Source organism: Primulina eburnea, chromosome 9, assembly GCF_022965805.1.
Source record: "Primulina eburnea isolate SZY01 chromosome 9, ASM2296580v1, whole genome shotgun sequence".
Taxonomy (NCBI): domain Eukaryota; kingdom Viridiplantae; phylum Streptophyta; class Magnoliopsida; order Lamiales; family Gesneriaceae; genus Primulina; species Primulina eburnea.
The window spans coordinates 12,926,032-12,949,845 of NC_133109.1; the positions used below are offsets into that span (position 1 = coordinate 12,926,032).

Here is a 23,814-nt window from a genome sequence, read left to right on the forward strand (position 1 = left end):
GGGAACCCGGATGCTAATCATTTTCTTAATCATCTTTGGGATTTAATTATCAATTAAGATAAAACAGGGTCTAAAAATTTTTCTTTTAAAATGCAAGTGCGGAAGGTAATGGAATCAATGTATTATACAATCAGTATAATAATACAAATCTTGTACAACAATTATTCAAACTAATCTAAGGTTCAACTACTAAATTTCAAGTATTAGACCAGGTCTACAATAAGTCCGGAATCACCACTCTAAACTCATCTTCCCTCATCATCTTCTTGACCCGATCTTGTCCCACCTGTTGTCATGCAAACATACAAACAAGACAACAGCCGGATAACTCCGGTGAGAATAAATCTCAGTATAAACAATGTATACATGCAATTAACTGAATTAACATAAAAGCATGAATTATATCTTTGCACATGTATCAAAATCGAACAACATGTACCAATATTAGTCTGTAAATAAAACATGAATCGTAATCTACGAAACATAAAGCAATACATATCTGTAAATCAATTCTAGTCTCAATATCTAAGACTCGACTCATCTCTCATTCTAATCTAGGGATCCCGGTGAATAGGAATGTAACAAATCTCCCACCTATCTCTTACGTTCGCGGTGGTTGAAATTGATACGTTCCTATTTACGGACTTGGCCCTCGCTATATCGAATATCTATGATAAGAGCGACTCTACTCATAATCACATCGATATGACCAAACGTCCGGTGTCTTGGAGTATCTACCAAGACTATGCCTATTCTGACAATGTGCAATGGGTCAGTGACGTCTCTGTCATAGTCTGGCCCCTCTGTCAGTGACTCTCACTCAATATCTTTCTGCTTTCTACTTTCCAATTCAATAGAATAAACATAATCATTTGAACAAGTAAAGGTATAAAAACAATATCATACAAGTATGTGATTTAGGGAAACTCGAGTAGAATCTAACTCAAGTCGATCTCCCAATAAACATCAATTTATACATTTGTCTTCTCGGTATGATGAAGACGAAGTCTCGTATCCCAATCTGTCCATATCCAAATCTGATAATGACATTCATATAAATACCATATCAGTATATAACTCAATTCAAGACCTGTTCTGATCAATACTCAAATCGGTATATAATCTGATCCATATCTGAACAAGGTATAATATAATTCATATCAATGATATCACGATACAATCTAATTCATTACTGAATCTGATCAATCTCAATCAATACTGAATCTGATCAATATCAATCTACTGATGTTTCGACAGCATAACAATACAGTCTTGATACCCCGTCAATCTCAACATCACAGATATAATACCAGAATTCATAATCAATACGAGTACAATTCATAATCTCAATATCGGTACACTTAAATCAGTAATAACTCAACTCTGATATCAAATCTCAATCAATTCAACTCTGAAAATCATAACAATTGTATAACCAGTCTATTCTTTAATCTGACTTCAATTATACAATGTCTACTGTAGTAGAAACACCATATCTGATTCATATTCAATTCTGACAATATCATAATTTCAAATCATGTCTAAACGTAACAAAACTTACGTCCAGTTGTAGCCTGCGTCGCTAGGAACTCAGTACTGAAGTCGGAATTAAAATCAGACGGGCGGATTTCACGTAACTCACGATTGTTCGTACGGAACTTAGAGCTTCCCTCGGCTCTTTCTTTCCATCAGAACATGTAGGTATATATATATATATATATATATATATATATACACGTTCCTTAGGTAGGAGGCAAGTGGCGTTGTGCATGTTTCTCACGTTGCGTGCATATGCGCGAACAAAGTCGCGCATATGCGCCGGTAGCTCACACCAGCATTTTGTCTGCTCGCGCATATGCGCCATCTACGTCGCGCATATGCGCCAAACATTCTGTCTGTCCCGCGCATGTGCGCCATCCACGTCGCGCATATGCGCCAAACATTCTGGACATCCCGCGCATGTGCGCGCATTCAATTCGCGCATATGCGCCGATCATATTCTTCACACTTAATGTGATTTCTTCTTTCGGCTCTCCCGATCTGATCCGTTCCGTTTATAATCATCTCAATTAAGGAATAAATCATTTCAGATTAATCTCAGATTACAGGAATAAAATCTCGGGCCTTACATTTCTCCCCCTCTTAAATCTGAGTTCGTCCTCGAACTCGCAAGTAATCAATTCAGATATATCAGAAGAAATGTATATAGAGTTTAAATCAGAAACTCATCTCAATGAATCTATTTTGAAATCTCAATTTTATGTTAGATTCTATCTCTCAAATAATTTCTTTGAGATTCTAACAATCTTACTGTGTTTTCAACAACAGAATAATCTTCGTTCTGAAATATTTTTCTTTTACGGATCTCCGATTCCGCTCTGGAATAAGAATTCAAGAAGTATAATCTCATAATACCACTCGAAATAGTTCTAACAGAACTAATCTCACAATACTGGCTATACAACATCTGTATATGCCCATCCACAGCTCATAGCGAGTCAACATCATCAGCTGTTATCAAATCTGTTTATCCCAGTTAAGGATATATTAAATCTCTGGCCCCAAATACCAATCGTCACCATCCGACATTGGCATATTTAGTCTGTTTGGTCTGAGATATCTTCATTTTCTTCTGAATTTAGCTACACTTTCTTTGTCATATTTCTGACCGCATTAGATTCTACCTCAGGTATCTCCGAGATATTATTCTTGTACCAAATAAATCTGTAGTACTCACTGTACAATGTCTCGATTGTAACTATCTCATTACTCATCTGGTAATCTAAATACAATAATTCACACCGCGACAATATGTCATATCAATTAGCGCTAGCATCCAGCACTGCAGCTCCCTGGATATCTTCCAATATCTAGATAGTACGCTCTGGCTATCAGTCAGTCGGTGGGTAATATAAGATTGAGTTCATGGTATGCTCTACCACAAATACAAACTCAAGCAAAATCACAATCTGATATATTCTACTTCGGCATTCTAATTATTCTGACCATTTTTCTGACATCGATCTGTGTCATTTGGTCATGTTTGTACGTTATCTGGTACAAACTAATAGATATAGATTGAACAATCTATCAATCACAATCATATCACATCACAATCTGGAAAGTATTACAGTGATCTTATTACGAAATTCATCGATATATACTTCCCATGTCTAGTCAGAAATATACAATTCTGTAATAAATCTTATGATTTTTATCTTTTTGTCTTCATTTATTGACAATGCAGACATATCAGTACAAATTCTGCCAACATTTCAGTATAATTCTATCATAATCGATTTAATATGTCTATATCAAAACTGTCTGTTCGAATTATCATACACTTTCTGTTACCTGAACGAATACTGAATCCATTTCTGTGCGCTTCTGACCCTATCTGTCATTTCAAATTCGAACTACTTAAAGAAAAATACCTACCTGGTATTCGGTTCTTACTATCGATATCAAATTCTGTTGTACAATTCTGAAACATTTGACATCAACAGATACTCATTCTCATACAGTACGAATCACATATCTGTCACTCTAATCGATGCTCTGCTCTGATTATCGAAATCTAGTTCTGAACATTCTGATCAAATTTCTGGACTGCTGTAATTCTCGAATTCAATTCTGATTCGGTTTGAACGGTATATAATCTCAACGGTTCAAAAAATCTGTATCAAACATGGATTTAGCATAACAGTACTATCAAATCAGATTCAGAATATCAATAATCTATACTGATCTAGAAGCTAACAATTCTCAAGCAGTTCAAAACATAATCAGATAAGATAATCTGCCAACTCAGACAAAATAAATTTCTGACATTTCTGACAATTCTGAAATTTCTGATATTTCTGATCTTTCTGATATCGGTATCATTCTCAGCCACTGATTTTAATCTCAACTGTGTCAAAATCAATCGGTATACTAACTTCAGATATCACATACTCTGAATACAATCTGTTTCAAGCAGGATTCATATCTGAATAACTTCTCTATACAATAATCATAGTTCTCAGAATATTCAATACAATTTTTAATTGTTTGATTCAATCGATCAGATGCTGCGAATATATCAAGATATCATAGATATAACGAGCATGAAATCATCAGAATATCTCTGAACATATTGAAACATGCCAAAGAGAAACACTAAATCAGATGTAACTCCTGGTCAGTACTCTTCTACTGATCTTTCAATTCTTTTAATTCATTCTGTATCATTCTGTATATTCAATGTCATTTTGTGCTGAATTCTAAAGCACAAACAGTACCTGATCTCAATTCAATTCTGGAATCTATCTTTCTGATATAAAGCAATTCTGAAATATTATCTGGCAACATCAGCCAACTCGTATATCATTGGCAAATCTGCCAATGTTAGGCTCGATTTCAGTAGGTCTACTGAATACATAAGGATACCATCTGTTTCTTTCAGTAACAATCGAGTCATCACCATACAGATATCAAAGGGATTCTGAATCTAGAATCCTTACCGTGGAATCTCCACTCAGCCATATCCGGTCTAAATCTTATATTCTCCTGAAAGAGATCTACAGTATTTCTTTACTTTTTCAGCATATTAATATCAATAATGCGGTCAAATCTGAAAATACAAGTACATCATAATCTAACTCGATCTTATTCTCATCTTACTGTAGTTTACGATATTTCACAGAAATCTTTAATATCAACATTTCCCCCAAAAAGGTAAGGAAATCATTACTACAGTACAAACAGATCCACTAGATACAGCATATCTCAATGCAACTCAATTTAAGATGATCGTAAGAAATGCATTAGTATAGATCAATACATATGCAGTCTAATCATAAAAGAACAGTATATGCCACTATATCATCAAGTGCCTCTTGGGTCTGTTCTTCGGTCACTACCACCAGATGGTCCTGATCCCTGAAATCTTCGGGAATCTCTCTGGGGACAAACTCTAGCAAAATGTCCCGGCTGTCGGCAGATACGACAACTACCAGTCACTCCCTGGCATTGCTCCGTGGAATGTCTTCCTCCGCAAATCCTGCAGTACACTCCAGTATAACTCGAGCTAGAACCACTGGAGCTAGAGGAACCACTCCCTAACTTCTTGAATGGCTTCTTTCGAGCTTTCAGCAAATCTTGATTTCCACTCGTGCTGCCGCGATCAAATCGGAGAGGGGATTGCTGTATCTGGGGTTGCATCGCACACACCCTTTTTAGTTGTCTAATCAAACTCGCCTCCGCTCTCTTCGCTCTACTCAAGGCATCAGCAAAATGGTAAGGTCGCTGCATATTCATCAATGCAACTATCTCCGAGTTCAATCATCTGATGAACTGATCTGCTACAGCTTCATCATTCCCAACTACATGAGGAGCAAAAAGCAGTAGAGTAGAGAATTTAGCAACATATCTTTCAATATTCAGTTGACCTTGTCTCAAATTCTCAAACTCTGCTTTCTTGTCCTCTCGGTACGAAACTGAGAAAAATCTTCGATAAAATTCAATTCTGGATATTTCCCACGAAATCACAGTGCCTCTCTGTTCTAACATTCTTTTACTTGTAATCCACCAACTCCTAGCGGCTTCTCGTAACTGGTTAGGCACCATTTTAACTCTCTGTTCATCTGTACAATCAAGTAAATCGAACAGTATTTATATGTCATCAAACCAGTTCTCACAATCTTCAGACATCTCAATACCACTCAGAATCGGCGGCTGCAATAACTGAAACTCTTTCAACTTTGTTTCCATCTGAGTCTCTGATACATCTATCTGTTCAGTCGAAGTACTACCCATTTCTGGAATTCTCCGGAGGTATATCTGCTTATCAAAACATTAGTACCCAAATACTACAAATATGTTCCAATCTTTCTCTGATAATCTTGCTGCTGATCAAGAATCAAATCTGATTCATACTCAATAATACATATTACCAATTCAAATCAGATAATTCGACAACATGTATTTCAAAGCAGTAAAGCATAATCTCATGCTAGCACACACAATGTAAGTCAACATTAAAATAAATCTCATGCTAGCAATCATATGCAAGGAAAGAAAACTCAATCTACCCTACTCATTCTCTTCTATCTCAGTCTAAAGGATCTATCGCTCTGATACCACCTGTTGTGGGAACCCGGATACTAATCATTTTCTTAATCATCTTTGGGATTTAATTATCAATTAAGATAAAACAAGGTCTAAAAATTTTTCTTTTAAAATGCAAGTGCGGAAGATAATGGAATCAATCTATTATACAATCAGTATAATAATACAAATCTTGTACAACAATTATTCAAACTAATCTAAGGTTCAACTACTAAATTTCAAGTATTAGACCAGGTCTACAATAAGTCCGGAATCACCACTCTAAACTCATCTTCCCTCATCATCTTCTTGACCCCGATCTTGTCCCACCTGTTGTCATGCACACATACAAACAAGACAACAGCCGGATAACTCCGGTGAGAATAAATCCCAGTATAAACAATGTATACATGCAATTAACTGAATTAACATAAAAGCATGAATTATATCTTTGCACATGTATCAAAATCGAACAACATGTACCAATATTAGTCTGTAAATAAAACATGAATCGTAATCTACGAAACATAAAGCAATACATATCTGTAAATCAATTCTAGTCTCAATATCTAAGACTCGACTCATCTCTCATTCTAATCTAGGGATCCCGGTGAATAGGAATGTAACAAATCTCCCACCTATCTCTTACGTTCGCGGTGGTTGAAATTGATACGTTCCTATTTACGGACTTGGCCCTCGCTATATCGAATATCTATGATAAGAGCGACTCTACTCATAATCACATCGATATGACCAAACGTCCGGTGTCTTGGAGTATCTACCAAGACTATGCCTATTCTGACAATGTGCAATGGGTCAGTGACGTCTCTGTCATAGTCTGGCCCCTCTGTCAGTGACTCTCACTCAATATCTTTCTGCTTTCTACTTTCCAATTCAATAGAATAAACATAATCATTTGAACAAGTAAAGGTATAAAAACAATATCATACAAGTATGTGATTTAGGGAAACTCGAGTAAAATCTAACTCAAGTCGATCTCCCAATAAACATCAATTTATACATTTGTCTTCTCGGTATGATGAAGACGAAGTCTCGTATCCCAATCTGTCCATATCCAAATCTGATAATGACATTCATATAAATACCATATCAGTATATAACTCAATTCAAGACCTGTTCTGATCAATACTCAAATCGGTATATAATCTGATCCATATCTGAACAAGGTATAATATAATTCATATCAATGATATCACGATACAATCTAATTCATTATTGAATCTGATCAATCTCAATCAATACTGAATCTGATCAATATCAATCTACTGATGTTTCGACATCATAACAATACAGTCTTGATACCCCGTCAATCTCAACATCACAGATATAATACCAGAATTCATAATCAATACGAGTACAATTCATAATCTCAATATCGGTACACTTAAATCAGTAATAACTAAACTCTGATATCAAATCTCAATCAATTCAACTCTGAAAATCATAACAATTGTATAACCAGTCTATTCTTTAATCTGACTTCAATTATACAATGTCTACTGTAGTAGAAACACCATATCTGATTCATATTCAATTCTGACAATATCATAATTTCAAATCATGTCTAAACGTAACAAAACTTACGTCCAGTTGTAGCCTACGTCGCTAGGAACTCAGTACTGAAGTCGGATTTAAAATCAGACTGGCGGATTTCACGTAACTCACGATTGTTCGTACGGAACTTAGAGCTTCCCTCGGCTCTTTCTTTCCATCATTCTGATGGATTTTCATGTAGGTATATATATATATATACACGTTCCTTAGGTAGGAGGCAAGTGGCGTTGTGCATGTTCTGCACGTTGCGCGCCAGTAGCTCACACCAGCATTTTGCCTGCTCGCGCATATGCGCCAATCATTCTGTCTGTCCCGCGCATGTGCGCAATCCACGTCGCGCATATGCGCCAAACATTCTGGACGTCCCGCGCATGTGCGCGCATTCAATTCGCGCATATGCGCCGATCATATTCTTCACACTTAATGTGATTTCTTCTTTCGGCTCTCCCGATCTGATCCGTTCCGTTTATAATCATCTCGATTAATGAATAAATCATTTCAGATTAATCTCAGATTACAGGAATAAAATCTCGGGCCTTACAGGCTCGGTCAGAGGGCTTTGGCTAGATCAAGTGGTTAGGGTCCTAGGAGGGTGCATGAGAGCCTGGTTCAAGGACTGGCTCGTTGGGTAGGTGGCTAAGCTAGAAAACATGAGTCCTTGTCAAGTGGGTCTTCTCGGCTGTGTTACTGCAGCTTATGTGTGGCTTCAGTTTTAGGGGCTGGGGTCGAGTCCTTAGGTTATAAGGGTCCAGGAGGGTTCCTACAAGGGTCTGGCATGGGCTGGTGTGGCTTGGGTAGCTGCTGGCTCGAGAGGAAACGTGAGAAGCGAGGGATCACCACAAACACGCGAAGGTTGTTGTCACTTGGTTCAGTGGTTCGCTGCTTGGGTTCTATTGGCTGGTCTGGTCTAAGCTGGATCTGGTCATGGTCCACGGATGGTTAGGGTCAGGTGGGTTCGGTGGTGGCTCGGCTGAAATTGTCCTAGTTGAGTTAGGAGTCCTAATGCTCAAAGGAGTTTGACACACACACATGCAGATTCTGTAGCTCGGCTCCAGGAGGGTTTGATTGCCTTAATGTCTGGGTCTTTGGGCTGGGCTTGGTCAGTAGGGTCCCTAGATGTGTTAGATCGGGTTTGGCTCATGGTGGCTCGGGTGTCGCTCGAGTATTTTGGGAGGTGGCTCGGTGTGTTCGTATATGTGTCAAAAACAAAAATAATAAGAATAAAATTGGAACCATGGGTCCACGGGTGTGGTTCATGGCTCCCAAGGGTAGAATAAATAATAAAAAATTTATGTTTAAAATTTGGGATCAAAATAATGAGTTTGAAATTATTCGGGATTAAAACGCCTTAAATACGAATAATAAGATTAATTAAAAAGTCTACTATTTAAGCTAAGTAAAATTATGGAAAAATTAATTTAAGCTTAAATAATTTTATGGAACATATTAGAATCAATTAAATTAAGAAAAAAATTCAAAAACGTGAAATATTATGTCTAGAGGTAAAACGGTAATTTTACACCCGAAAATAAGTAAACGTCATGGCAGTACTATTAATGCTGTTTTATATGCTAAAAGGTTTATTTTAAATGTTTATGGAATTTTATGATTATTTATGAAATTTATGAGAAAACGATAAAATTAAAAGAAATGTTGCATGCTTGTTTTTAAAAGAAAAATGATATTAAATGCATGATTTTTATAAAATGATGAAAATGTGAAATATTGGAGGAGGTAAAGTAATTGTGACTATTATGATCATATGAATGAGGATGTCGTTGGGGAAAATGCCTCAGAGGGAGCCCATTTACGGGAGAAGGCCCCAGAGGGAGCCCATTTGTGGGAGAAGGCTCCAGAGCGAGCTCGTCTATGAGAGAAGGCCGCCCCAGAGGGAGCCCGAGGATTGTATTTCCATATGATGAGGATAGGCCAAGGCTCAAATGAAGGGTGAGAGTGTCGATGATGTCCCCGCCGCCAAGTATTGTAGTTACATGTAGATGGATTCATCGACCTTATGAGAAAAGGAAAGTCACGTTTAACGATCCGAATTCAGTAAAAAGGAAAAATGTATATGCTCATGATGAAAGTGTAACGTCCCAAAAAATTTGAAGGTCCACGTGAACTACATACATGCAAGTTATTAAATTTCTTTGGTATTTTATTAATTTGTTTAAAGCATTTAATGCATGTTTATTTCATAAATTATGTGTTTAATTATTTTTATGCATTTTGCTTAATTCATGCATGATATAATTTATTTCATGAAATTTTCAAGGTTTATGCATTAAAGATTTTTAAGTTTCATTTCGAGCTCGAACGAGGAACGAGGACCAAAAAATTTTTAGGAAAATTATTTTAGTTACATTATTTATTTTTATTAATTAATATAAGGTGTTTTTAAGTGTATTTTTTAAAAAAAAAAAATGGGATTTATTGGGTATTTTTACCCGCAGAATTTTAATTTTTAACGGTGCACAAATTTTTGCAATTCGAGAAACTTTTTGAGAATTCGGCTAATATTTTCAAAAACTTACAAACATGAAATATTTTTCGGGAGTATGTTTGTATTTAATGGGCCTACTTTTAAGCTTATTGGACTCAAAACTCTTTTAAATTTTTTAATTAATAAATAAAGCACATTATTAGCCATTTAAATATTATATTAATGACTACCCTACACCATTTAAATCAACAACACTCTTCCCTTTCATAATTATTCCTCTTGGTTTCATTATTTGTTTGAGCACCTTCCCCAGCTATAAGTTTCGGTTGTTGCTTGTTTTTCATTAGAAATTCATCCGACTCTTCTCCATTTCCCCTTTCTTCCACCTTCTCGCATAAAGGATCAACAGGCATGCATTGTATCATTATTTCTGCATCATCCATGTTTTATACTGCCATGTGTAAGCATATGTATGGGAGTGTTCGATCTAGCCTAGAATATGAAGGATTTTTCTTTTGCATGAGTTATTGCTTTTTATTTGTATTGTTTTCTGATCATGTGCAAGGGCTGCCGATTCTGGTCTTTAAGGGACTGCACATGATGATTTGAGGGAGTTAAGAAGGTAGTGAGAGAGGTTAGAAGTCGTGGAGTGGAGATCGAGAGGTGTTGTCTCTAAGATGGCTCGGTGGGAAGGAGATCGCGTGGAAGGGAGGGACCGGCGGTGCGATGATCTACCCAAGGCCTAGACCAGATCATGGAAGGTCTGAGTCATGGCTAAGGAGGGTGTGAACGCTGCTGGAACCACCTTGGAAGCCGATCGACGAGGAGGGAGGAAAATCCGCGGGTTGGCTCATCTTGTGGTTTAGCAATCGAGAGGGAAGGGTATAGTGCATGGGAGTGTAGGCTGAGTTCCTTGAGTCCAGAGGTGTCATAGGATGGTCTAGGGAAGGAAGATTCATTGCTGGTCCAGCTGGGTTTGGGCTAGGGACGTAAATCATGGTAGGGGTGCAACTAGAGTTCAAGTGAGTTCTTTTGGAAAAAATTTCCAGCAGTATATGGTTCATGGCCGAGGGGTGTAGAGGTCTGGTTTGGATGTTTTTAGAGCCTTTTTTATGTTTATTAGGTGTAGGAGAAAGTTGGGAACAAATTGGATAATTTTCGATTCGATTCGGGTTAAAACCGAGAATTCGGTACAAGTTTTAAAATAATTCGGTTAAGTTATGAAATGAGCTCGATTTTACGTCTAGGGATGCTTTTAAATATGTTTTGGGATATTTTTAAGAGTTTGGTAAATTTCTGATCAAAATAATAAATTTTGGATTTATACGAGATTTAATTGTCGCACGAAACGTTAATTAAAGAATTAATTGAAACGCCTAGATTTAAGCTTAATAAAATTATGAAAAATTATATTTAAGCTCAAATAATTATTAGAAGTCCAAGTTTTTAATTTGACAATTTTATGCTAAGGTTGCGCATTAATATGTCATATTTAAATATTAATTTAAAGTTCATCGATTTAAGCCAAATAAAAATATGAGAAAATTATTGTAGGCTTAAATAATTATTTGGGACAGGTTAGAGTCAATGGAATTAAGAAAAATGTCAAAAATTTGGAATTAGAGGTCCAGGGGTTAAACGATAATTTTTGGGTTCGAGAGGTAAAATGGTCATTTTGCACCCGGGATGAGATTTTGGTCAAGGCAGCGCGCTGAGCACAAATTTACCATATTTTTAAAAGTTTATGCATCATGTATATGATTTTTATGAAATTATGATAAATACGGTGCATGCTTGGTTTAAAAGAAAAAGTTACGTATATGCATGTTTTATCAAGTGGTGAATATGATGATATTTTTGAATGATGGGAATTGATTGTGACTAATACGATGATATGATTGGAGATATCGTGAGAGAAAAGGACCTAGAGGGAGCCCGTTCACGGGAAAAAAAGCCCCAGAGGAAGCCCGTTTACAGTATTACCATTGACTTCATATGATGATGTGGTAGGCCAAGGCTCAGTTGACGGGTGAGAATGTCGCTGATGTCTCCGCCGTCCGGTACCGTGGTTATACGTAGATTGATCCATCGATAGAGCTGATACGAAAGTCACAACTAATGAACTGAATCAATTATAAAGGAAATGTATACGTATATGATGACATTGGATTGCATGCTTTAATACGATATGATTTTACATGACATGTTTACGTATATGGTGACATGAGATGACATGTTTTGACACGATATGATTTTACACAATACGTTTACGTTATGCTTTTAAGTTCATGAAATATATGTTGAGTATGATATTTTTCACTGTTGTGTGCTATGTATATGTTCTTGTTATTCCTGGTACATGTGTGTTGATTCTTTAGACTCACTAGGCGTGAGTGATGCAGGTGAGCTTAATGATGAAGAGACTGGAGGTACCGAACTCTGAGTAGGCAGACATGGTGCAGTGACACGACCTGAGGACCATATGTTTTCTGCATTATGCTTTATAAGATTTGAGAAGGGATAAACATTTTCATACGTTGATGATTTTAATATTTTTACTCATTTATGTTTATGTATGATTTTGGATGAGTTTAGTTAATTTAAACTGCACTATTTTTACGGTCAGATAATTACGATTATTTTAACTATTATTTCGAAAATGTGAGCTTTTAAAAAAAAAATATTTTCGCACTTTTAAAACGGTAGACGTTACAGAAAGGATATATGATATGAAATGATAAAATGGAAAAAGTTGAGGTTTAAGTTATGCATGTTCATGAAATGTTATTTTACGTAAATGTATTTTCATTGTTGCTTGTGAGTTGTATATGTATTACTTGTTCTAAAGATTATGATGTGTTGACTCTTTAGACTCACTATGTATTATTGATGCAGGTGAGTTTGATGGAGAACTTGATGGTTGACTTTGCTGGATTGGAGGTGCACATAACCCGAGGACCGACGCTAGTTTTCCGCACTAGTTATGATTTATGATTTTAAGTTATGTTAAAGATATTTAATGACTTTTATTTATGTTTATGAGTGGTTTTTGAGAGGCGATAGTATGGGCTATACCTTTCAAACTAACCCAACTGGTACCAACACTTTAAGAATCTAGGTACTTAAACCTGGAGGTCTTGGATTCAAGTGTTGGGGGAGGCGACAGAAACCACTTTTCAGGGGTGTGATATTCTATGAGTGACGGAGCCCCCATGCTGGACCATCCTAACGACCCATGACCAGTAGTGGTGCGTGGGTATGAGCCGAGGCCCATGTTGGTTCAGCTTAGTGGCCCATGATCGTTACAAAAAAAAACGTCTTTTTTTGTAACAACCATGTGTTATCCCCATCTTGGGCTCCCTCGGGGACCTTGTCCCATCTTGGGTTCCTACTGGGGCCTTTTCCCTCACGGACTTTCTCATGCGTCATTACCCATAGAACTTCTCCATCCCAAGCACTGGTGCTTTTACCTTCCTAGGATTCGAACTCAAGACCTCCTGGAGATATAGGTCATGGCAAAGTGCATCCCGATCTTGGGCTCCCTCGGGGGCCTTGTCTCATCTTGAGTTCCCACTAGGGCCTTTTCACTCACGGACTTTCTAATGCTTCATTACTCATAGAACTTCTCCAGCCCGGACACATGAGCTTTTACCTTCTCAGAATTTGAACCCAATACCTCCTAGACATATAGGTCATGGCAAATTCGAACCCAAGACCTCCCAGATATATAGGTCGTGGCAAAGCACCAGGAGGTCTTGAGTTCAAATTATGGGAAGGTAAAAACTCCAGTGTCTGGGCTGGAGAAGTTCTATGAGTAATGACGCATGGGAAAACCCGTGAGAGAAAAAACCCAGTTAGAACCCAAGATGAGACAAAGCCCCGAAGGAGCCCAAGATCGTTACAATCAATGTCTATATTTTACATTGATATATAATATTCTTTGATTATTTTCCTTCCATCGGTAACTCTGAAGCCAAAAATGCAAAAACATATTTGAAAAAGGAAAAACATATTAACGTATAATACAACAATTCACAAAATTTTGCTGAAGCATGTACACAATTGAATATGCCCTTTTCTTGCACAAAATTTGCATGCCAACCAAACAAAAGCTGGGTTTGGGAAGGAAAAAATGGAACAAAAAAGGTTGATACGCCAACACTAAGATGGCTGAGAGAGAGATTTATGTAAAACAGATGTCCCTTGAAATATCAACAGTTGGTAGTTCTTTGTGTATTGATCTAGCTGCAAAGGCGAAAAAATAAATTCAATATGCGCATTAAAGAAAATTTGATCCTTGAGATTAATATACGAGACAAGGGCATAAAAGTACCTGTTCTTCACCAAGTTTTTTGAACCCAAATCTCTCTTTCCATAGTGATTCAGCTTCATCAGCAGCTGGTAGCACCAAGTCTTTCACGTTGAGAGATTTGAGCAGTGTTTCAATACAAAAGAAGAGTGACGGAAAATATCCCTGTAAAAGAAGCAAATCACGAAATATTTAGCTTTGGATTCGAATTCTGGGAAACCTTGACGTAACTTCAATACCGAGTAAACTTACCTTCCCTTGCGAGTCACTGTGTGTAGCAACTAGGGGAAGCTCCGCAACTTCTTGCCCAAAAACCCGAAAAGTTGCGGCAGAAACCACCTCCGAGCTATAGAAACAATGAATCAGAATCGAGAGTAAATCGAAAGAATCATTCATATGCTAAAATATCAGAATAATCCTCTTACTTGACAATCAATATGGCACAATACACGCCACCAAGATCCTGGTCTTTGAACTGCCTCCTGTCACAATCGTCAGCAATTATTTTCATTAGCTCAAATAACAAAACAAGGCACATATGCAAATATATTGTATACTAGTTTACCCATAAACCAAGTCAGGAATAAGATCACGAGGACCAGTGCTAGAATCAGCGATAGGATCGAATCGGTCCTGCAATTATTTTTGTAAATTTAATTTTAAAATGTATTTTTCGCATATAATTGAATAATCATAAATTATTCGTCTCTTGAGGTGAAAGTGGTATCTGACAGGTACTAACGTGAAAAATATTGACTGCACCCGAAAGCCATGCCCTGGTATCTTCGGATGCTGTTTTCCCACTCAGAAGTCTCCATTTTATGTCGAGATTGGAGGAATTTCCCAAACCTTTTTCCTCATATTTCTTTTTCACAATGTCAAGGACAGGTTGTGGAGGCATCTGCTCTCCATCTGAAATCAACTTCTGGAGAGTGGCTTTTGTGGTTAGGCATTCATTGCAGCAAAACCATTCATTCTCCGGCAATTCCTGTAACAAACATGGTTGAGATTATTCTCAAAGGAATGCAATAAGTGGATTTATTGTATCTGAAAAGTGAGGAATGATAAGCATTGTTACAGATCAACTAACCTTCAAGTCATCAATCTTGTTCTCCCTCAGACAACCCACATGGTATTCTTTTTCACACTAAAAAATATTGATCAGAATGTTTGTCAAATTAGAAACCACTAGTATTTTCCTTTTAATTTAGAAATCTGCTTCGGTTTATAAGAAGAGCCTATAACCTGATCACAAATAATCACCGTGGAGTCATTAAATTCCGCTGCACTAAAATCATGATCCCTGGAAGAATTGAAACTCAAATCAGTGATAGAATAATCCAAGGAAATTTACAGTAAAGGAGATGCCAATTGTATATCAAGAATTTATCAGAAGTGTACTGATTTCCACCCTAAAAATTGATTCTGCACACCACTTGCACAATTCGTTTGCTTGCATAAAGTGGGGAAAAAAGTAAAGTAGAGCTGAACAGCTCCAATATCATGTAGTACGTACAAGGAAGAACCGGAACACAACCTGCAAAGTGCACATCCACCAACATCAGCTTCAAGTATTCCAACAATTCGAATGCAGCGCTGTTTTATTTCTTCCAAAGGATCAACACCAGCCACTCTTCCAGCTGCAATTGCGTTTGCATTGAGCTTAGCGACCTTTGCCTTTTGGAACATGTTCTCGCAGTATTTGCAATACCATTTTCCTTGTGGAATACTTGAAATTGGAACACATTCTGCAGTAAAACCAGGTGAGTTATATGAGGTACGTACATGTACAGAAATGATAAGAAAGACTGTCCATACACATGCTGAAATCCAGCTTAAACCGGAAATAGAGACGCGAGGGTCTAAATTGAGTTTTGCAGTTTTTCTTATGCTTAAAACAATAATAATATGTTGCATGGCAAGAATCTTTCGAATCACAGCATGTTTGAAAAATAAATTAAATACATAAAATCCATCATTAAAGTTGACAAATAGCACAACCATGATAGAGCAAAAAGAAAGTGCACTAACCAGGGTGGAAAGCTCGCGGGCAGTTGTCACAGCACAACAGCTTGCCCCCCTCCTTACATATAGAGCACAGATCATCATTTCCCTTGGAAGATGATTTACGGAGGGTAGACAGTCCAAGGGATATCTCGTGCAGTGACACACCATCAGACGTGAATATGTTATCATAACTGGCAAGCAAAAAAAAAAATTGGTTCAAAAAAAAAAAGAATTATAAATGCATTCAGAAAGCTTAAATAAAAATGCTCCGATGTGGTCATATAGATTCTACCATGTTTATATGGCAAAATTATACTTGCTAAAATAAGAACAGAATCCAGCAAACGTTTCGAACCAATATAAAATAATGTGATTAATGAGCATATGTTTAATAAAAGATGATGAAATCTGAAAGCAAATCATGAAAAGAAGGGGCCCAAAAAACACTCACGGCTTTCGGCGGGAAGCAAAACCAGCATGAGCCTCAAACTGTGAAGGGCTCACCTATGAATAAAAAATGGATGTCATCAAAGACAAGTATTTTACAGGAATGTCAGAGAAAATAATATAAGAAGCAACTATCATAATAATATGCAGGTGTGCAAATGATTGTGCAATACTGGCGTACATTATATACAATATAAGGGCACTATTGAACACATAATCATAGATAATAGTTAATACATAAAGATTATGGTATAACATTACCATTTTTTTGCAGCAGAAGCAGAAAATACCGCCTTTTACTTTATAGCCCTCCAGCCTTTTCTGCTCAATAAAAATAACTAAATAAAGGTGAAATGATTTTTGTGAAGAAACCTTTAGCATAATCGCCAAAAATATTCTGAATGCATCTATAAGCAATTTTAAGAATTTATTTTAAACAGGAGTGATGTGAATAAAGTTTTTTTATAGCATTTACCTCTCCTTGAACAATATATGACAAATTTGTGCCATCCTCAAGCACATTATCTGCGAATACTACCTTATGCATTCCCAAATCTCTGCAAATTGGAACAAAAAAATCAGGGCTACGACACAAAAAATTTTATGGAAAAGAACACATTTAGCAGAGACTCTAACTATATTATGTATCTCAAGTACAACAGATAAGTACTTACTTCCGTGTCAACTTCTGAGTTTTTGATCGTGACTGACTTCTAGAAGGCATGTGAGTACTTCTGGAAATTTCAAGCTGACTACATGAGGCCACTGGAGACGAAACACCAGATAATGGATCCCTGAAATGTCTCAACAAGTTAACACCGTCAATAAATACAAACCATAATGTTTATTAAGAAACAAAGAAAACTAGATGCAATAAGGTCAACTGATAGAAATTGTAGTGCCCAAAAACAGTACACGTAAACCCAGTGCATGTCTTAAGTTTTAGTTTTCAGACGAATGTTCGATGTCGGACCAAGAAAGGAGACCGGAGACGTTTGAGGTGTAAAATTTAAAGTTATATTTTTATTTTAAGCCGAAAATTTGGTATTTTAAATGAATTACGAATTTTATCTTTTTAGGGCTAAATTAATTCATCGAGTGAAATAGAAGCATGCTAAGCATTAAACTAGCAAATTTCGAAAAATAAGGAATTTAAATACTTCCAAAAGAAATAAAATATTTTAATAATTATTTTTATGATTTAATTAATAAATTAGCTAGTATTTAATTATGGGTAGAATTTAGGATTTCTAGGATTCTTAAATATAGAAATTGTAGAAAGTTGGAGGCCTTAAATATTAATTAAAAACCTGATTAAGTAACTTAAAACACCTAATAAACATTCTAAGCAATATATAAAAGAGTCCTAACCCTAAAATATAACACGTCTCACGCCCCTCACATAGAACACACACTAACACACACCAAAACACACACTAACACACACCAAAACACACACTTGGCCGAAATTCTACAAGGCTAGGGCTTGGATTTTTTTCGGTTTCCTTTCCTACAAGCAGCAACCTTGGGCGATCATCACACTACGTTACTTGAATAATTTAGTCATTTTTGAAGCCATAAATCGCGGCAAACCGTCTCCGTTCGGTCTCCGTTCTTCCTCACGTTCGTTATCGATATTCGTTCTTTTTTGAAGCAAAGGCATGTCTAACTTTTCTTCTATACATCGATCATGTTATATACTGTATTTTGAAACAAAGTATGTATGAAAACACACGGGTTTGATTATATGCATGCTAGAATGTTATTAAAAATCGTCTCGATATAAATATGCATGAACTCCTTCATTATCTCGAGTTTTTAATCGCCGTCTTCGCTAGACCGATCCTATAGCTTGCTGCTACACATGGTCATGTTATGGGATGTGTTTAGGTGTCATTAGGTGGTCCGGGATGTGCCGATAGGCCGCTGATGCAGTAGGAGTCGAAGGAAGCTTCATGCGTGCATAAGGGTGATCGTGGATGTGGAATGGGTCGGGTTCAGTGTAGACTGGACCAGGGCTCGTGGCTAGGGTCTAGGCGGGGTCTTAGGGTCCCGAGGTAGGCCTGGTATGGGTTGGTTAGGCTCTGGTTGGATAGAATAGCTGCTGGAGTTGGAATTGCGCCATGCGCGCATGCAGGTGGTGCGCGACTTAAGGAGGTTGGGGTGGTTTAAGGGGCTGTGCGTGTGTATGGGCTGGAACAAGCTAGACCAGAGTCTTGAGTTATGTCTAAGGGTCGAGTCTCGGTTTTGGTTCGAGTTAGAAAGATAGGAAGTCGTACGGAACGCATAGGTGCCATAGCGTCGCTCTTTGGGGCAGCTTGTGTCTTTATGGTTCGTTGTGCATGGTTCAGGGTTTGGGCATGGTCCGGGGCTGGTTTAGGGCGTTGAGCAATAGATTAGGATGTATTTTACATGTAGGTCGAGTTCCGAGTCGATTGATATGTCATAAATGGTTTTATTTAATTCGGGAGTCATATGTGTCCGAATGCACTTTTAGGGGTTGTTTTGGGTTATTAATTTAAGTTGTAATTGCAGCAGGCCTGGGGACGATCCAACGAGATTCACGATGTTCATAAGTATGTATGACGTACAAAATAATTATTTTTAAGATATGCAATTTGTTTTGTGACCAAATTATGTTAAGGGTTTGGAAGCCGGAGAACGTGTCTGGGGACCTCTCCAACCTCTTCGGAGGAATTATGTAATGTTAGGGAGTGGACATCCAGTCCAAAGGCTGTGGTGATCCCTGTCAGCCCATTACTGTGGTTAGTTTGATCAAAAGATTTATGTTATATGCCACTTGCATTAAACAGAACTCTACGCAAAATGATTTACGATTACGATTACTATGACGAGGACGAAAATATGATTTTTATGAAAATGTTTATGCAGGAAAGTCAAGTGATATATATATATATATGCTTATATTATGCTGTGTACGAGCTATGTTTAAATTGCATGGATTTTTATTATGTAATACTTTTTATTTACGGTTTATGCATGCCCAGTCAATTGACTCACTAGACTTGATCGATGCAGATTGTATAGATGAGGAGGCTGGAGATGGTGACCTATGAGCAGGCTCGGGCGAGTGGCAGTGCAACCTCGAGGACCTTGTAGTTTATGGGATTTTAGTATGCACATTTTAAAACTATTTACTCTGACTTTATTGCACTGGTTTTAGTGACTAGTAAGTTGAGACTTTTTACATTATGTTGGATTATTCAAATTATAGTGGATGTTTTAACTTGGGATTTTTATGGTTGTGGTATTTAAAATGATGGATTTTTAATGTTAACTTTAACTCTATTTTTAGTATGAGTGGTGATCGTTATCTTATTTTATTAGTTATGGTTATAATAAGTTATTTAATAAGAAAATTTCAAAATTTTCATCAAATATCAAAGTATTAGTATTTTAAGACACAGTTCTTCACATAAATAAACTTACGCATCATAAATGAAACTTGAGTAAATGTTAAACTATGTGCTTTACACTTATAAGGTTCAATCTATTCCAAGAAACTCTAATAGACCACAGTATATATTTCTTTGCAAGCCAAAAGGGGAAGACCGTAGAACATGGACAAAAGATTTACACAAACTATTTTATCAACTATGCAGTAAACATCCCCATTAATATCAACCTTTGATAAGTGAAAAGGTTTTACCCAAAACATTATGATAAATCTCAGTATCTCAGTAGTCTTAAATATTATGCTTATAATTTCCAATGGCACATTCCATTGGCTATCACGTAAAGTTTGTGGTCCAAATTTCTTCAGGCCAGGCAACGTCGTCATACTGTGCACAAGACGTGCAATGCTTGAGCATTGCTGGCATGCATAGGACAAAACAGCACAGGAACACAAAAACATTGATTTATCTTCTAAGCTAACAAACATTACCTATACATAGCCTCGCTCGCCTGTGTAGGACATGAATCAGATTCCTTCGGCCCAACACATGCACCACAAAGAACCATTGAATTCTTGCCGCTGATACCATGAATCAATCCTAAAACCATGATAAAAAAAAAAGGACCTAGTCATATACTGAACCATGAATCACGTACAATTCAAGAAATTTCCAAGTCATCATAGAGATTACCTTTGCATTTGAGACAAGAACCAGGCGGTCTCAAATCTGCATGGCCAATGAAATTCCTGATCACCACTTCGAGCGAGTCTGAATGCTCAACTTTGCATGCATTCAGTACATCCCGGAGATTCTTCCCATTCTCCAAATAGATATACTCGGGTGGACGTTTATTTCCACTCCCGGCATGCAATTCAAATTGATTGGGAGTCACAACCTACATTAACAATACCCAACAGTTGGCCTAATATAACTAGTCAAATCAGTCAAAAACTTGTGACTTCAGAGTCCTTACCTTTTCTCCCTTGCATTCTTCACAAGAACACAGTATTCCAGTACCCCTAACAAACCCTCGAAGTTCAGAATCGGGCTGCTCCCGTGCCTAAGAAAAACATTAGTGAATACCCAATTACGTGACAATACTCGAACAGGGACTGTTTGCCAAATAATTTACCTTCGAACCACGAATATAGCAAACAGGCAGGCCCTCAAACAACCCGGTTTCAAGAAGATCCCTCAGCTTCGTCGGGACCTTCTTCGACTTCGATAGATGGGAGGTCGAAGTCCCAGTCCCACCACTCAGTACAGGTCCTGCTCCTGATTCGGTGCAGAAAGGTTGCACACTGCGTTCCTTCGAATCAGGCACCATATCACATCCCTCATTCCTCCATTCATCAACTTTCTCGGACTCCCAACTTCTCAAGTCGCCTCCCACATCAATCCCTACATCCACCAAACCACTCTGTGCCTCATCATCCACCTTCCCCATATCTTTCCTACCCGATTTTTCACCATCCTCCTTTTTCATTCTCTTACAACTCCCCACATTATCTTTGCCAGAACTACCAGCATTCTGGGACCTCGTCACCCTCCTTCGTGCCACCGAAAGCTCCCCACCCATCTCTGACTGCGCCTTCATCATCATCGCAAACTCCCTCTTCATCCCAGCCCGGACAGAGGACACCACAACTTCACCGGCATCCATGTCCTTCGCCATTGAAACCCACAAAGTGAACCAATATTCCAAACCAAATTAATCAAATAGACATAATATTAAACATCAAGGACACAATAATCAGAATAAAAACCCCCCCAAATAAACTAGGAAAAACACGTGCATCCCCAATTTTTTCTCTTGATTACGAAAGAGCAAAACTTGCACGGAAATCGATTGTCCCAATCAAATCAAGTAAATCGTAAAAAATAGTAAGGGAGAAGTGATTGCAGTTTTGTATTTCCTCGACACATGCCAAACGTCGAACTCCGATCTTGTACGAATATATATACGTAGGGACAGGCCTGCTGAAAGGTCTCAAGAACGTAAATAATAATATGCCGATAATACCCCTCTGAGTGCTAAAAAGTATTATTATATTTCAAAATGGCCGCTCAATCTGGAATTTTTTTTCCTTCTTCTATCAAAAACCGTAAAATAATGCTATTTAGCAAACAAGTGCGATATACTGCAAAGGGGGAACAAATTTTGTACATATATATATAAATTCGGTATAGAATTGTCGTTATATACAGTAGGTTTTCGCCAAAATGTAATTACTGTTAGCCCTAAAATTTATTGTTAACCACAACCAGAAAATCCATATATATTCCAGTTTACTTAATTTATATTTATTGATTTTCTTGATGTAATTAAAAATAAATTTTAGAGTCTTACAATAATTACATTTTGGCGAAAACCTATTATATATAACAGACAATTCTATATATATATATATATATATATATATATATATATATATATATATATATATATATATATATTAAGAGGTGAAATAGTGAAAAAAAACTTTCTCTATAGATGTAAAAGAAAACAAAACAAAACAACTTATCATTTCAATTATTGTATGGATAATCTTACCTATACACTAAGAAAGGAAGAAGTCTCTATAAAAAACAGAGAAGAAAGACTTTTCTAACATAGAACCGAATCCTTCAAATAATAACAAACAAAGTGAAACAACTCTCCAGCATTATTGGAAGCTCTCGGAGAAGGCACGAAATATTTCATCACTTGTATTTTATCTACTTTAAAGATAAAATATTAATGTATCTAGATATTGCTTGAATGAGCCAAAAGTACAATCTAATATGTATAATAACTATAAACTTTTGTTTTATGTATGTGCCTAAAACATAGTATTAGTAGTATGGACTATATATATATATATATATATATATATATATATATATGTATATATATATATATAACAGATGATTTGAAGATTTTAAGAATATTTACTACTAAAATATGGGGTCTTAGTTAACATAAAATGTAGTCTTAATGCTTACAAGATCAATTATTATATGAAGTAATTAAGAAAATATTTTGATTTCTAAACTCTACGTTGCAAATATATTAGTATTGTTTACATTCCATTAAAGTTTAGAATGTTCCTTATATATGTCGTAAGTAAATCTCAAAAGTACAATGGTAAAATATATATAATATAACATGTTAAATAGATCTCTATATTGAGGATTAAAAATAGTAAGTCTATAATAAATATTAATAGATTTCATTTGAGTTCCTTTTTAAATACTATAAAAAATTTGTTGACTTAAATTTTACGGTGTTTCGTAAAATATTTAGAAGAAACATATTATCAAATATATGTGAACTTCAGCATGTGACACCATATTAAATAGATAGATAAGGAACTTTTGAGTAAAACAATAGCTTTAAAGTAATAAGTTGAAATCAGGCCTTATAGCTAAAATAGCTTTTTGTGTATAAAGTGTTGATACATGCGTACGTCATTATTGTAGAATAATTTTCCTCGGAAGTTAATCCAACTCATTGTCGGATGAGCAAAATTAAAAAAAAAAAAATG

At 36.6% G+C, this 23,814-nt stretch overlaps 1 protein-coding gene across 2 annotated transcripts; it reads right to left on the reverse strand.

Annotated features, from left to right (window-relative positions):
- Positions 1-14,083: 14,083 nt before the first annotated feature.
- On the reverse strand, positions 14,084-22,277 carry LOC140841275 (uncharacterized). 2 transcript variants are annotated; one of them, XM_073208567.1, is made up of 18 exons: positions 21,420-22,277; positions 21,261-21,347; positions 20,978-21,182; positions 20,776-20,884; positions 17,543-17,671; positions 17,344-17,425; positions 17,130-17,189; positions 16,873-16,925; positions 16,446-16,612; positions 15,952-16,162; positions 15,660-15,717; positions 15,505-15,561; positions 15,157-15,402; positions 14,980-15,047; positions 14,840-14,896; positions 14,667-14,760; positions 14,439-14,579; positions 14,084-14,350 (listed from the first exon to the last, which is right to left on the reverse strand). In XM_073208567.1, the coding sequence occupies exons 1-18, from the start codon at positions 21,960-21,962 to the stop codon at positions 14,267-14,269; spliced, it is 2,451 nt and encodes an 816-aa protein (XP_073064668.1). In that variant the 5' UTR covers positions 21,963-22,277; the 3' UTR covers positions 14,084-14,266. The 2 variants fall into 2 exon arrangements, with proteins under 2 accessions (XP_073064668.1, XP_073064669.1); XM_073208568.1 differs by having other exon boundaries at positions 14,085-14,350; positions 17,543-17,662; positions 21,420-22,276.
- Positions 22,278-23,814: the final 1,537 nt, after the last annotated feature.